Source organism: Chelonoidis abingdonii, chromosome 22 (genome assembly GCF_003597395.2).
Source record: "Chelonoidis abingdonii isolate Lonesome George chromosome 22, CheloAbing_2.0, whole genome shotgun sequence".
Classification (NCBI taxonomy): Eukaryota; Metazoa; Chordata; order Testudines; family Testudinidae; genus Chelonoidis; species Chelonoidis abingdonii.
The window spans coordinates 4,323,977-4,339,954 of NC_133790.1; the positions used below are offsets into that span (position 1 = coordinate 4,323,977).

The 15,978-nt window shown below is 42.5% G+C and overlaps 1 protein-coding gene across 4 annotated transcripts in view; it reads left to right on the forward strand.

The window, feature by feature from the left end:
* SSH1 (slingshot protein phosphatase 1) overlaps positions 1 to 15,978 on the forward strand; it is a 48,221-nt gene that overhangs the window by 18,068 nt on the left and 14,175 nt on the right. Inside the window, exons 1-6 of one of the 4 annotated variants that reach the window (XM_032805401.2) lie at positions 3,729 to 3,847; positions 7,045 to 7,148; positions 10,812 to 10,876; positions 11,560 to 11,681; positions 14,202 to 14,270; positions 14,835 to 14,900. In XM_032805401.2, the coding sequence (XP_032661292.1) occupies positions 3,762 to 3,847; positions 7,045 to 7,148; positions 10,812 to 10,876; positions 11,560 to 11,681; positions 14,202 to 14,270; positions 14,835 to 14,900 (512 nt within the window). In that variant the 5' untranslated portion in view covers positions 3,729 to 3,761. Of the gene's footprint in view, positions 1 to 3,728; positions 3,848 to 7,044; positions 7,149 to 10,807; positions 10,877 to 11,559; positions 11,682 to 14,201; positions 14,271 to 14,834; positions 14,901 to 15,978 lie in introns of those variants that run through there. The other 3 variants (XM_075059909.1, XM_075059910.1, XM_032805404.2) reach the window with 3 other exon arrangements.

The window sequence follows — 15,978 nt, forward strand, 5'->3', positions numbered from 1 at the left end:
GGTGGGAGGTGGGATTGGAAGAAATGTGTATTTGTTTCATCTAAAGATGATGGCATGAATTCTGCCCTGGCGCACAGGGGCACAATTCCCATGCCGGGAACAGGAGCTGCACTGCTGAATGCTAAGGTTGGGTTTGGCCAGATATTGTCAAATACACCATGTAAAGTCCTCCTATTGTTGGAAACCTTTGAAAGAGGAGGCAGACGTCCTCTGTGGTGTTCGGCAGCTCTAGCTTAAGATGGTCATTGCTAGATGAGATAGGGTGCGAGCTCGCTGATACACAGGTAACTGGGAGCGGGGAAGGAATGGGGGGCAGAGCTGTTGGAGAACATGGAGAAAGTGCTCATTATTCTCCCTGCTGGTTAGGAGCAGCCTAGTGATTGCAGCATCAGTGGTTGCTGAAAATGGTTTTGACTGTGTGGAGGACACATACCTGTTCAAATGGATAGGGAATTGTCTGTTCAATGGATCAGGGCTGTGTGCCTCCCTGCTGGGCTGTGGGCTAGCACTAAAGAATTGATGTCCTTCACCCCTATCCCACACGTGCACACATACACATCTTAAAATTGATGAGGAGGCAGTTAAGAATCTTGATTTTTGACAAAGAGATAGTACATTGGAAATAAGGCGTGGCTTTGTGCCTGTGGAAGGCCTGGTTACAGAGTTTGAGTGGAGCAAAAGGTTATCCAAGCTATGCAAGTACATGCCAGAGGCTATAGAGGAGCCATTGCCCATGATTAAAAGTTTTACTGAAATGGAAATAGACCATCCAGGGAATTTCTCTGGGCTCAGATTTGGGAGGAGGCCCCGAAACTGTTAGGGACATCCAGAATACAGGCTCCTTCACGGAAGCTGACCCCCTAAATAAGATAGCCAATTATCCGTCATTTACAGACCTTAACTTGAGGGAGGTTCAGTGAGCGCAGTTCCTTCAGTGGTGCTGCAGCCAGGACACAGAACAATGGGAGAGAATTGCTGACCGGGTGAGCGAAGAGCTGGGAAGTTAGTTGTGTGTGATTTCTCCCCTGAAGTTTCCTATCCAGTGGAACAAAGATCCTCTCTCGCCATTTCCTGTGGCCAGAGCATGCAGTCCCTGCGAGGAGGATAATGGTTATGCTTAGCCAGAAGATGTGGAAGTCTGCCGCAGTAGTTCAGAAATTGGGAAAATAAAGTTTGAGACTCAGAATTTCTAGTATTCTTCTAGAGACTAGTTGGACCACAATTCTGAGTAACTGAATCTGAACTCCAGCTGCCCTCAATGTACTTATTAGATGTGATCAGCCGCAAATGCAGTGATAATCAGTTCATCATGCCCCAGCAGGCTCTGTGATGCTAATATGCTTTATTGCAGTGAGACTGCAAAACAAAGTCCCTGACCATTATGTTCATTAAAGATCTCATGGCGCTTTTAGCAAGAGTCAGAGTATCCTGGGCAAACGTAAACTCTGATGATTACGTTCTGCCATCTTAAATTCCTCCTGCAGTTTCATGTAGATACGTTTTTCTATTTCCTGTCCTAAACTGTTAAGGAGCTGCTGCTTTCTACCCTGGAGGTGCCTATCCTTCCTGAATGAAATGATCTCTCTACTGAGTATGGACATTTACTCCGAGATGAAGGCAGTTGAAGATACGATGTTGTGCTATATCCTGTAATGCACAGCCATTACCAGTATACGAGCTTTTCCATTAAAAAACAGAACTAAAATACCCTAAGCATGCAGGTTTTGTGCCCGCTGTGCACCACTGCCTGAGGCATGATGTCAAAATAAGCATGTCAGGGAACGTTATGCAATTGGGCTATGCTTCCAGCTGTGAGCACCCATTCAGTAACATGCGTTTTGTCATGAGGTCAAAGACCAAGTATTTTAAAAAGACTTAAACTGCTTTTTTTATATTTGGGGCCATAGGAGACAGGTTTTGAAATGATCAGAAAGCACCACACATTGTCTCTTTAAACAACTGAAATGTAATTGCAGCGTGTCTGCAGCCATGTCCTTGTGAGTAACTTTTCAAACAGGAAATATTTTTCTTTAAAATGTGACTGATAGTGTGGGTCAGTGGTTAGAGCCGAGGACTGTAAGTCGGGAGAAACTGGGGCAAAAGCACTGTGTTGCTTTGTTTCTGTAGTTTAAGCAACTGGTCCTCTGTGTCTCAGTTTCCCCACCCGCAACATAGGGATGATCCTACTTTACCCAGTTTGTAAAATACTTTGAGATATATGGATAAAGGCCCTATACAAGGAGGGCAAAATAGCATCGATGTCAGAGGAACTACAGAACTTAGATGTGCAAGTCCTCACACTTGTAAACAATGGGACACATATGGCTCCCCTTCTGGTGTAGATCTGGAATAGGTCTACTGACTTGAACTCACTGGAATTACTCTGGATTTGCCATGTTGTGACTTTAGAGCAGGATACTGGCCACCATGTCACAAGATTCTTTGCCATGAGGGCTAGAGAACCCCTGCTTTCCTGACGGAGAAGGTTACCAATTGTAATACATGACATGGCAGCATCTTCACTGTGGGGCTCTCAATGCATTTTACAGACACTAGTGAATGTCGCCTCGCACCTCTGTGAGCAGAGTCATATTCTTATAGCCCAATAACAGACCGGGAAGCTGGGGCACAGAGAGATGAGTGAATTTCCTGAGGTCAAATGCTGGAGGTCAGTGACAGAGGTGGGTATAGAACCCAAATTTCCTGACACCCTCAAAATCCTCCCTACCCCTCAAATGTCACTTGGACTCTAAGCATTGCATTTAGTCCAGATAGGGTGACCAGACAGCAAATATGAAAAATTGGGACAAGGGGTGGGGGGTAATAGGAGCCTATGTAAGAAAAAGACCCAAACACTGGGACTGTCCCTATAAAATTGGGACATCTGGTCACGCTAAGTCCAGAGTCTGAAGTGACTCCTCTTGGAAAGGGACAGAACTGGTGAGAATTTGGGGGGGGGGGGGCAGAGGGTTGTTTTCTGTCTGGTGTGTTTCCTAGTTGAGTGGGGCAGGCAGGGTAAAAAATGTACAGAAGCATTTTCTTCCTTTGGTTAACTCAGTGGTACTTGCTAGATGTAGCATGTGATTATGGTTCATGCCTATAGAAAAACCCTGGACAATTAGTCAAGGATTTGTAAGATGCCTTCTTCAGTGACTTTGGTTGTGACCAGCTGCGAACAAACAACAATACTAAACTGTCTGAAAGGCTTCATTTTACTAGTATCTCAGTTACTCATGCTTCACCCTGTGAAAGAATGAAGCAAACTTTGGTAGCCATACTGTAAGCAAGGAAAGACTTCAATTGATGCTTTTCTTATAGCTACATTGCTATATTGGTATGCAGTGTATGGTTATTAAAAACCAATAGTCATCAGTCAATGTGACACTTTTTATCTAGTGATGTCCAAATGAATTTGGCGTTTATTTGGAGCCCAGCTGTTTTGCTTTGCATTTTCTGATATGTGCTGTGTTGCTTCCAGAGTGTGCAAGGGAAAAAAAAAGTCTGTAGGAGGGAAGTGATTAAACAAGCTTCAGCTGTTTTTTCCCCTTTGAATGGCCCTCTTTCATCAGGATATGTTAGGACAAGTGCTTTTTCAAGCCAGGATATCAGTGGAAGACACAGTGTTCTCTAAAAGTCATCCAGTTCCTGGGTAGCATCAACGGACAAGAGATTTCTCTGCTCCTCACAGAATATGCGGTCTAGCTTTCTTCCTTTTTTTTCAAGGGTTTAGAAGCAAAAGGATGTGAGTTTAACAGTTGGTTATGAATCTTTTTGGTTTTACTGACTTCTGCCTGTCTCTTGGGCCAGCACGGTGCTTCTGCTGTTCAAAGAAATCCAGTCCAAATTAGTATGTACATGCCATTTGTTTTTATTCTACCAAATGTCGCTCACTAGAGCATTGCCAGGGCTGCTCAGGCTCAGCAGGTTAGGGTTTGTTGTGTGGTGGTGGTGGTGGTGGTGGGGTATTGTTTTTTGTTTTGTGGGTTTTTTTAAGATATATTTTACTGAAACGCCTAAAAAATCCTGTGTCTTGCAGAGATAATGGTAACTGAGGTCTGGAAATGAGTTTTGTTGCTTTTATCAAAATAACATAATTTAAAAATGTGCTCCTCTTTAAGAACCAATATAGAATGAGTTGGAATATTCTTTTTCTTTCTTTCTTTTGTTTTCGTTTGTTATTCCGGAACAGTTGCATGAAATGTTAGAAAGTACAGAAAAATCTCTTTTGCAAGAAGCCCACGTTCTTAGAGTGTGTCTTTGGGAGAGCGTTGGGCAGCATTCCCATGTTAATAAAACTCCGAAAATAAGAGCTTTCACAAAGGGGTGCTTTGACATGCTGATGTACTGGGTCACTGGATATTTGAAATCCACAGTAGAAAAGGATGATGTGGGGACATGAGAGCAGTTAGTGGTAGGGAAATATGCACTGTCTGCTTTTCAGAGAGCTGGTTTTTGTGAGGTTGGGACCACTGTCCGAGAAATGTGCATGATTTTTTTTTTTTTCATTTCTTGTGTTCAATGAGTTGTTTGACTTCTCCACCTTCATGTTCATGTAGATGAGTACATGGCCACAAAAAGCATCTCAAGCGGATTGCCCTTTTGCTGTGACTTCATACTGGTCCTGTTATGCGGGATGATCTCACAAACATCAGATAATTCATAGATTCATAGACTCTAGTACTGGAAGGGACCTCGAGAGGTCATCGAGTCCAATCCCCTGCCCTCATGGCAGGACCAAATACTGTCTAGACCATCCCTGATAGACATTTATCTAACCTACTCTTAAATATCTCCAGAGATGGAGATTCCACAACCTCCCTAGGCAATTTATTCCAGTGTTTAACTACCCTGACAGTTAGGAACTTTTTCCTAATGTCCAACCTAAATGCAACATTCTCATTTCCCTGCAACTGGAAATTCTTCTCTTTATTGTAAGAGATGGATTGACTGCCATCACTACAGCAGAGGGAAATATCAGACAAAGATGACCCACCCAGAGCTATGGTTACTAACGTGGGGAAAGAATCTGTCTTCATCAGTTTATCTTTGTCTCAAATAGAGATTTCACAGTCATTGTTTGATATGGGGTAAATTATACTGTATGTGTCCATTTCCCATTTTCCAAAGGGAAGTGTAAAGGAATTTGATTCAGAGACAAAGTTTCTCAAGACAGGACCACTGCCAAGTATTTAGCTTGTCGGTTATTTTAACTGTTCTTTCCTCTTATGTATAACTGGAGGAAGATGAGTTACAGTCAGAAGCATGACTATAAAGGTGGTGCATTACTCAGCAGATCTGCTCCCAGAACATATTCGGAGTCAGAGCTGTTCATGTTAGTGCTGCTGTTCTTATATAACTCTCTACCCTTTTTACTGCTTTACTCTCCCATTAGTGCAGCAGAACCAATGCAGGTATGGGAGAGAGAGCTGGATTCTTCTGTGGTGCACGCATGATGAATGGAATTAACTAAATTCCAATTGCAGAATCTCTTCCTAGTGGTGTGCAAGTCAGAAAGATCACAGCTTGAGTTTCAGATCCCAGGCACAATTTGTATTACTAGCAGTTAGGAAAAACTTTATTTTACTAGTAAACTGAACGAGTGTGATATGGAGTCTCGTAAATGTAGAAATGCTGTTTTCAGCCACTTTTCAGAGTATAACCATGCAGTAAGGATCTCACTTACTGTTCTGAGAAACAATCTTGGAAACCTTAAGTGACAGAATTTTCACTAACTTTCAAACCAATCAAAAATGAAGATTTCAACCCAATTGAACTGGTCTGGGCAGCCCCCATGCACCTGGAAAGAAGGGGTGGAGACATGGCTGTGTTTCCAGAGAGGGAAGAAGTGGAATGCCATAATTCCATGTCTTTCACTTGGAAGTCCTTGCTTAGAATTGAGCAGTAGAGTGTGAGCTCCTCCCCAGGGACAAAGACCCAAAATGAGGCCAAGGAAAAAAATAGGGCAGATAGTGCAGGGAGCTTTGACCTGAGTGGGGTTGATTTCTATAGTAAATCATTTCCTCCAGTCCCAGTCTCAGAATGCAGTGTTTTAGCTTAGTAGATAATTGACAATAATAAAGAAAGATGAGAACTTCAGGTTCTATGGTATGAGATGGAGGCAAATTTGGGTCTAAAATGAAGGGGCTGCCTTGTAAAGATCAGTGCTTGGTGTCTTGATCTTTTGAAGAAATGCAATGTAAGCAGTAACTGCGGTAACCAAAAAAATAGCTTAGTAGATACTGATTTTCAGTGTTGTGGGAAATGCTAACTTTAGAAATGGACACTGACACAAATGGCAAATGCTCACCAGTACATCCTGATAACGTGTAATTAGACTTGAGCTGACTCATACTGTAACTGCTGTTTTTGTTAGATATGTTCTCAGATCCATGTTCCTCTCAATCTTAGGAAAATACAGTGGCACGTTTGCACATATTGGGGCCTGGCCTGCTGTCAGTGGAAGTTTTACATGTACGAGGACTGCAGGCTCAGGCTCACGGGAAGCAAAAAATTCTTTACTGTTGCATGGATTGTGAGGTTTCCACGCAGTTTTGTTTGACTTGTACAGTTTTCATTTAGAAAGGATTTTTTTTTTAGCCCTCTTGTAACTTAAAAAAATTGTGTATAATTTCAGTTTCTTGATTTTTTTTTTTCATTCCTAAGAAATGTGTGCCGTGGGAATAATGACTGGTTCAGCACTTTACATAGCACCACACCATCTTAGTGGTAGAGTTCTTACAATTGCTGTTTTTAATTTGTAGAGTTTCATAATCAAATGATGTTGTATAATTACATGGAAATTTACTTCCAGCTCTGTAAGACCTCATGCAGATAACTCCAAGCATTGTAATCCTGTTGAAAAATGACATACCCTCCAGATGTAACTCCCAAGTTTTTAAGCAGTGCAGTTGCCGGGTAGTAATGTCACACGTTATACCCTGTAATGTCTGAAGCTTGGGACTTTCCATCTAAATGTATCCTGACCCTGAGAGTGTTTTGCTGATGTTTTCCTTGTGTTGATTTCCTGTGTCTTTTGTTTTCCAGCTTAAGTGAGAGCTTTTTCATGGTGAAAGGAGCAGCGCTTTTCTTACAACAGGGAAACAGTCCACAAGGCCAGCGGAGTCTGCAGCATCCTCACAAGAATGCAGGTTATTGATTAAATCACTTATCGAAATGCTTTCTTGGATTTGCATGTGTTGTGCACAGTGACAGACTAATAGTGCAAGCGAGGAAGTGGGGGACTCCCCCTCGGTATTAGAGTGTGGGCCATTGTGTAAAGCGTTGAGTAAAACCAGATTTCCACCCCGCTTCTGATGGAAGAAGTAGAATTGGAACATATGAGTGCCATGTCCCCATTTAAATATCTGTAATTCTCTTGTAATTGTCACTCACTGAACTAGAAAATGGTCCTCTATGAACTTCATAATATTCAGCACAGTGTCCTTTAGTCTACGGCCTTTGAGGAAAATCTGCTGAGCCATATGAGGTTCTTTTGAAATGCCATCCTTTGTTTTCTGCCTTCTCTTGAGAAGAAATGTCTATTCTTGCCGCTTTACTAATTTGACTAAACCTGCGTTGTGTTCCCCTGTATAGCAAAAAGATGAACCCATTACACTGGGCTGTTCCCTTTTCTTGATCAAGTGTTTTTATCATCTGTTTTGTGGGCACTGAAGCCCTGGCTCAGTAAGGTACTTTTCAGCTGACCAGGACAAGGGTGCTGTAGCCTAGTGGCTGGAGTGGGCAGCAGGCCTAGTGACTGGAGTCAGAGCCGTAGTCAGTCGCCAGAGTCAGGATCAAAACCGGAGATCAGGAACTGGATACCAGAGCCAGGTGGTCGAGTCAGAGTCCGTAGTCAGGAGCCAGAGCCAGGGGTTAAAACCAGAGATCAGGAACTGGAGCAAGCAGGGTATCAGGCAAGGAGGGAATCAAGGCAGGGACAGGACAGAGGCAAGGCTGGGTGCAAGGCAGGAGCAGCAGGAACAGGAGCAGGCACAGCGGTGAGCATGAGTGTTGAGAAGCCAGGGAGCTGCTGCTGTTGCTGGCTGAAAAGCCAGCCTGCTGGCTTGGCAGTCATTCAGGTTGCATGGCTATCAGGCAGCTGCTGCAGACCAGCTGTGTTGATGAGGCTGCCTGGAGACTAGCTCTGCTGCAGGCCCTGGTTCCTGACAGGTCCGTAAGCCCGGGCCCAACTTTAAGTGCACGAGTAATCCTTTTGAAGTCGAATATAGTGCTTAAAATTAGACACAAGCCTTTCTGAATCAGGGCGGAAATCATGTTGAATTTATTACTGAATTTTTGTATACCAGGCAATATATTTTATCCCATCCAAACATCCTAAGCAAAGTAAATACATAGTTATGATGCTTAAAGAAGTAATTTTTAGTTAAATCAATTAATTTTGTTGTCCCTACCTTGAAAAAATAGCTCACCAGTAATGGTTTGTATATGTTTATGCTGTTATAACCTTGACTTTTAACAAGAAATAGAACCGGAAACAACCCTACTCCCTTCTGCAGATTTGTCCACTCCAGGTTTTGTCACTGGGCTGTTGAAAAAAGCCAGTTTTAACAATTACCCCTTGAAATAAAAATAATTGACTCTGTTGTTGTAAATGGAAAATGGAAAAAAGCTAATGGCAAAATTATCTCACCCAGTGAAAATGGGTCTTGGGCAGGGGTTACCAGAACGGCATTTTTCTCTCTCTTTACTGTCTTTGATGTATAACCAATCTGAGCCATGTGCAGGGACCAGCTCACATTAGGGTTTGAGTAGGCAGAACGAAGGCTTTTGCACAGCGCATGCAGTCCCCAAATGAACCATGGGCGTAACACAGTCCTGAATGGAACTGTGAAGCCTTATTTGCAGATCAGCATGCTGGCTTTCACATGTGCCTCCTTAGAGTTCAACCTGAAAGGAGCATAGCATTTACCAGCGGCTCAGACTAGCCATTCCAGTGGCCAATGCCTGATGTTTCAGGGGATGGCAGCCCCTTTACCCTGTTAATTCAGCTGGCCAGTTTTGGAGGGAAGGGGAAGAATGACTTCTGGCCACATTTCCATCATAGGAAAATGAAAGGATACTGCTTAGTGAGGTTCACATCACAAAAGACAGGTGACTAGCCCGCTTCAAGCTGCTTTAGTGAGAAGCAGCCTGTAGTGCTTTCGGCTAAGGAATACTTGTTGAAATCGAGAAATAGACCAGGAATAGTTACCAAGAATCTCCACACCTCAGGGTTCTTTTGAAGCCCTGACTTAATATTTTCGTTATTGTAGCCTTACATAAACTTGAATAAACCCCATTTTCCTGGGATGTCCAGCTTAATCAAGACAAACACTAGCACAGTCTTAAGAACACAGTTCAGGCCCCACTCTTGCAAAGATCTCCAAGTGAGTGCAGAGGTGAGGAGCAATTTGTGGGATCGGGGCCTAGGATGTACATGACCCAAAGCCCTGGCCTCTTAGCTCCATATAGTTCATTTCTTGGCTTTAGGCAGGAAATTCTAAGGTAGATGCTACATCTAAACATAGCTCATAAACATACATAACATTTTAAGAACATCTATAGATTCTGGTTGTTTCCAGTGTGCTAAAAGGGAGACAAGAGACAGTAGAGAATTTAAAGTACATTAAAACTGGTAAGTATACATAGGGTTAAAGAGACTGAGCCCCACTTGCCCTGGATTTTTATGCCTTCTGTCTTTGACAGCTTTGGAATAAGTGGTTAGCTTAAAAAAAATCGCCATCAGGGCACGTTGCGTGAAGGAGCATGTGGGGAAGGCACAGTGTGGTACTGTATGTCTGCTTAGTAAACACTCCAGAGTAACAAAGAGCATGTTTGAATGCCAAGCCTGGCTTTTGGTTTCTCAGACTGTCAGCAATTTCATATGCCCAGCAAGTATCCTATGGGAGGAACTGTATCTTGTATAAAAAGTTATGCTTGCGCTATCACATTATTAGACAGGGTCTTGTTTTATTTTCACATGTATGACTTCATCCTATAACCCATTTTTATCAAACAGGAATGTGTCTGCTTCTGTAGATCCCAAGTACACCTCTACCTCGATATAACGGTGTCCTTGGGAGCCAAAAAATCTTACCGCTTTATAGGTGAAACCGTGTTATATTGAACTTGCTTTGATCCACCGGAGTGCACAGCCCTGCCCCCCCAGAGCACTGCTTTACCGCATTATATCCAAATTCGTGTTATAGTAGGTGGCGTTATAGTGAGGTAGCGGTGTATGTTATTGCATGAATGGTACTAACTGGGGATGGGTAAAATGTTACTGTAACCTCTGCCAGGTCCAGTCCTACAGCCTTCACACATGCAACATCCTATTGTGTTCAAAAGGAAGATGGCCTGAGTTAGGCCCACAGTCTCAGACCCATTGTCTTGTATGAAATTCACAAATGTATTTATTGATTATAGCTTTAATCTTTAGTTTCCTCATTCTCCCCTCCCTCCCAATCCCTTGCCCACAAACCTTACTGTTCAGTGCAGGATGTGGTAGCTATGAGACAAATCTTATTGGTTATAATTTGAACCAGTGGCAGAGGCATTCCTTATGTATCTAAAGCCTGCCAAATGCCAAAATGTCCAGGTCTCATGACAGACCAGTTAGTTTTGTGTCCAGGGAAACTCAATTCTGTCATTATCATTTAAAGAATTTTCTGAGAATGAGGCTTGAATGGCTTCCCAAATAGTCTCTACTTACAGGAATTTAAGTTTCTCTATACATCAGGACATGCACAGCTTAGTGAACTAAGAAGGGACCATGGCAACATCTGTTGATTATTTCCCAATCATCTCGGCAGGTGACTTGCCTCAGCACCTTCAAGTGATGATCAACCTTCTGCGCTGTGAGGACAGAATCAAATTGGTAAGAGGGTCTGCAGTTTCTGCCTTTCTTTCAGCTGGAGGAATCTGAAATAGCTCTGTAAAACAGAACTATGTAAAAAAATCACTGGTATTTCTAACAGGGCCATGCTTCCCTCTTAAAGAAGAGTTTTATTAAAACCCTGCCTGTTTGAGTAATGCAGACAGCTACACATCTGTAGAGGATATGAAATATCACATCAGAAGGGACAGGCCTCCTGAATTACTGCAGGTAGGGTCACTGCGACATTGCAGTGTAAGAATCATAACAGGAAAAGATGGAAGAGCCCTCTTAGTACCTTCCTATACCCAGTGCAGTGCAAGATTGGTACTTTTATCAACTTCCCTACTTAACCTACATTTTTAAAAAATCCCAGTTAATTTTCCCCTCAGACTTCATCTTGTAACAAGTTTGAGAATGGAGACAGGTAATCTAGGCAAAGAAACTGCACTCCCACTGTGCCCCTTCCCTCCCCTCCTATAGGCTTTTGGTTAAACTAGCGCTAAATGTGTGCAAGGAGAGGATGGACTGTGTCTTCCTATGTGTTTCTGCAGCAGCTAACGCCATGGAGCCCTGTGCTGACTGGGGCCTTTGGGCCCAACTGCAATACAAATAATGGACTCTAACAGTCATTGCCATAATGGTCATTGACAGCAGGTTTGCAGAGCTGTGTTGCCCTGTTTTAGGCTGTGCGCTTGGAAAGTACGTGGACAGATCGAGTCAGATACATGGTGGTCGTGTATAGCAGTGGCCGGCAAGACACAGAAGAAAACATTTTACTGGGAGTGGACTTTTCCAGCAAAGAAAGGTATGTCAGGGAGACTTCTCATGTGCAACAGTGTTGCTTGAACAAGACACACTCTCTGCCATACTGTAAAGTCACTTGATTCCGATAAAAGTGAAGGACCTGATGTTGCAGAGGCCTTCAGGCCTTTGGCTGCACTGCAGCACTGCAAACAGCTCAGGGCAAAGTACTGTATGCACAGTCCTTTTATAGCACTGTGGCATCTGACTGATCTGTAGCCAGTTAAGGTAGCTAGATGTCTAATTGCCCCCAACCATGTCTGCAGCTACTTAGAGCTGCAAAACTGGATGCCACTTTTTCAAATCTGACCCAAAATGTTGTTAATGTCCTGGAGCTGGACAGTGATGGATCTGCATGAATTTCTAAATAGCATAAAGGTCCTGCAAAGAACAATCCCAAACAGGTGAGAGATTAGGGATTTATGTCTAGCTTTTCCCAAATATGAGTTCTCTGTTCTGTCTGGGATACAGACCCATCTCCTGAAAAGAGTGCTTAATACTTCCAAAGCCCCATAACATATTAAGTAACCCTCAGAATACTTGTGTTCTCCCTATTTTATAGATGAAGAAACAGAGGCAGAGAAGTCATTACTTGCCCAAAGACATAGGCAGAGTGTGTGGTAGAGAGTCAGGACTTCTAGGCTCCTAGTTCTGTATTCAGACCACTAGCCCTTTGTCATGTTACACGTGACTATGCCTAAGGAGTACCCAAAATGTAGGTTTTTTTAAAATGTTTTCTCTTGTCCTCTAATAAATCAGAGTGGATTTTTCTGTACTATAAGTGAAGAGGATATAGATATGTGTTAGGAGGGAGTATATATACTAATATAATATACAGTAAGAACATGTTTTCATTGACAGTAAACCCACTGGCCGTGCCTGGTTATGAAGTTCTTTCTTACTTGCTTTGGTGCTACACTTCCCACTGTTGTAAGTGCTGTCAGAGGGGTAGAGTTGCTCCTAACCCAGCACTACAGAATGGAACGTTAGTCTGCGTTAGAGAAAGTCCAGGAATGTTTTCTGCATCCTGTCCAAGACTAAGATGGACTGGTTTTGAAATAATTTCTACTGGTGGTTACTAGTGCAAAGTGAGGGGGTAACCTGGGAAATAGCCCTGGTAGATATCCCAGAGCAGCCCTGAATTCTGGGCAGAGCATTCTCTTCGTTTACAGTGATCCCTGCGAGAGTCAGGGAGCTGACAGAGCAGCACATGTAGAAAAGATCGTCAAAGAAAGAAGGCTCAGGTGGCAGGGACATGTACATCGTATGGGAGATGGGACCCGGGAGCCATGCTCAGCAAGCACTGAATTGGGTCCCCAAGGGAGGGAAGAGAAAGCAAGGAAGGCCAAAGGAGAACTGGCAGAAGACAGTGACAAGAGGGTATTGAATGTGTTGGCATCACCTAGGAAGAAGTACCACAGCTAATGAGTGACCATCATCAGTGGAGGAACAGGTGTGCCCCATGTGTCAATGGCACAGGAGGGACTAAGGACCTTATGACTTTGTGGATTAGGTTAAAGAAAACCTTTCAGTACAAACCAGTGTCAGTCAGTAATGGCAGTTTTACTTAAGCAGCCGTGGAGCCTGTGTTGAGGCTGGAAAGAGAGTCCTTGACTATCACCATTCTGAGTTACTAGCATGGGGTCTTTGTACTGATACACTCGTTTTCTTGGAAGGCTCTGAAGTGCGCACTGCCCACATGTGCATTGAAATTAGCCAGTTGGCTGCTTTGGTCTGTTGTATCAATGGTTATGATTTAAAAAAAAAAATCATTCTGAATTCTTTACAAACTGGCTGCTGCATGCATGGTCGTTTCCTTTAAAAGTTTAATATCTTGGCAGCTTAATTATTTATCAGTTGAAAGCGTCTGGTCCACATCATGGTTTAGTTTTCTCAACAGATTTCTTCGTTCATACTGAAGTACTTTTTTGGATTAGATAAACTCATAAGACTACCTTAACCCCTTCTTCCAGTCAAAGTGATTCAATGAAAACCCCACAAACTGCCCATTAAGGGTCCTTCATGCCTGATTTTCTATCTAGCACTGGTGGATGGAGGTCTGTGCGTCCAGACAACTGGACACATAGCTGCCTGATGGGCTGGAGTGCCTGCTGTGTATGTGCCACTCATTTAGGGATTTGTCCGTCTTTGGGGCTTTTTATGGGAAAGATGAAGTAAAGGTCAACAGTGGCCTATGATAGGATACATGGATCCTGGCAGGAGAGGGAAAGAGATGGAATTTGTAACTTGCTTCTAAAAGGTTGCTACTCCATCACTGGAAAACAGCACACTGCTGTCAGAGCAGACCGGAAGATTTTCATACATGGCTGTACAGTGTGCGTTTAGACACTATGTATAAGCATAGATGTTGCAGTGAGAGGAAGGCGAGGTTTTTAAGTAAAGATACATAGGATTCAGAATCTACTGGGAATTAACAGTAGAAAGTAACCTTATTGTGTTCTGCATTTGAACTTTTTATAACAATAGCACTGAATGCTGTCACTTCTTCCCTTTTCCATGGTAGTAAAAGCTGCACTATCGGGATGGTCCTGCGCCTGTGGAGTGATACCAAGATACATCTTGATGGAGATGGGTACGAAACAAAAACATTTTAATGTCTAGAAGGACGAATTTGAGTGTCAGAGAGAGCAAGATCCTAATAGCTCAGAGGTTATTGGAGTTGATTTATTTTGCCCAGTTAGAGAGCTGTTTTAAGAGTGTCCTCATTTTTTAAGTTAAGGACAATTCAAATTTAGGTTCTTTCACCTCAGTCCATTTAATTGATCATTTATTTTTGCTTATTGCTTCCTTTGTGCTATCTGATAGAATGTGTTAGATCTTATTAGTGATTTCTCAAAGTAAACAAATATGCAGTTTTTAATGATCAGTAATTGCAGTGCTCTTGGATAAACTTTTCCATTCACATTCTTGTTTGCAAGGCCATTAAGAGCTGTGTTAGATAATCAGGTTGCATAAATTCCCATTTCTGATTTTGGTGAACTGTCAATGCCAGCCCACACGTACTGCAATGGCTATGACTTGTTTTGCTTTGCATCATGGGCATTACTGCCTTAGCAGGAAAACAGGAGTGGTTTGCTCAATGGAGGATCTCATGCAAAAGGGGGCATTGTATGATTTTTTCTTCTCTCTCTATTAGTGGATTTAGTGTGAGCACTGCAGGGAAGATGCATATCTTCAAACCAGTTTCTGTGCAAGCTATGTGGTATGTATATTTCTGATTTAGTTTTACTAAAAAAAAAAGATGGTCATTTATATTAGCTTTCTTTTTTTAAACCAAACAACCCTGCATTTAGCATTTTACATAGCTGTTATTTAGTACCTTAAGAAAAAAATTCCATTGCTAGAAAGCTGGTTGTCTCAGCAGGTAAGTATGCTGAAAGGAGTAATGAGCGTGCTATGCCATTTTCCTGATGGTAAATTACATGCTTCTGTTCAGAGCAGTTATACACTCTCTAGTATACGCACTGAGGGAAATTACACGAATAGGATTGTTAAATATGAGAACCGAGTTGAACATGGAATTGATCAGGCTGCAAACCCCATACTGGCTCTCTCTGTATTTTTGTAACTAGCTGAAGAGGGCATCTCAGGATCTCTTGCCAACCTCATGGAATTTCCAGTGCTCTTTGTTGCTGCGGTGTTGCCCTGGAGTTCCTGCTGTCTGATAACTTTCCATGAAGCCCAGGGTTTCACTTCACAGTTTTGATTATGTTGGCTGAGCTTTTATAATCACACTCACCCACATACACACATTCCAAACCAGCAAAATGGGGATATTTGAATATGATGAAATCCCCGACTGCTATGACCACAGATTGCCTTTAATGGTGGTGATTTTTAAGGGACTTGTTCCGATGTATAACAAATTGTATAGATTTTAGCACGTACTTTATGTTTATGAAATCTGAGCTCTTGTAACATTTAATAGGGAAATGATGTGGATGTAGAAGAAGATGTAATTTTAGGGATTATTTGGTACACAAACAAACAAACCCCTTGTTACTGCCATTTTAAAACTCTGCCCCTCCAGTTAGCAGCTTCAGATGTGGTCAATGTGTTCAGTGTAATAACATCTACAGAACTGAAGGATTTTTTTAAAGTTAAATGCTGTAAGTTGCAAAAACAAATTACCCAATCTGGGCTCTGTTCTTGGTGTGTGCCAGGGGCTAGGAATGCTGTTAAATGTACCTTTCAACTCCTTGGTAGAGGTGCTCTGAAGTGTCCACATGCTTACCGTTTTTGTCTGAGTTTTTAAGTTAGCTAATGATTAAGTCCCAGTG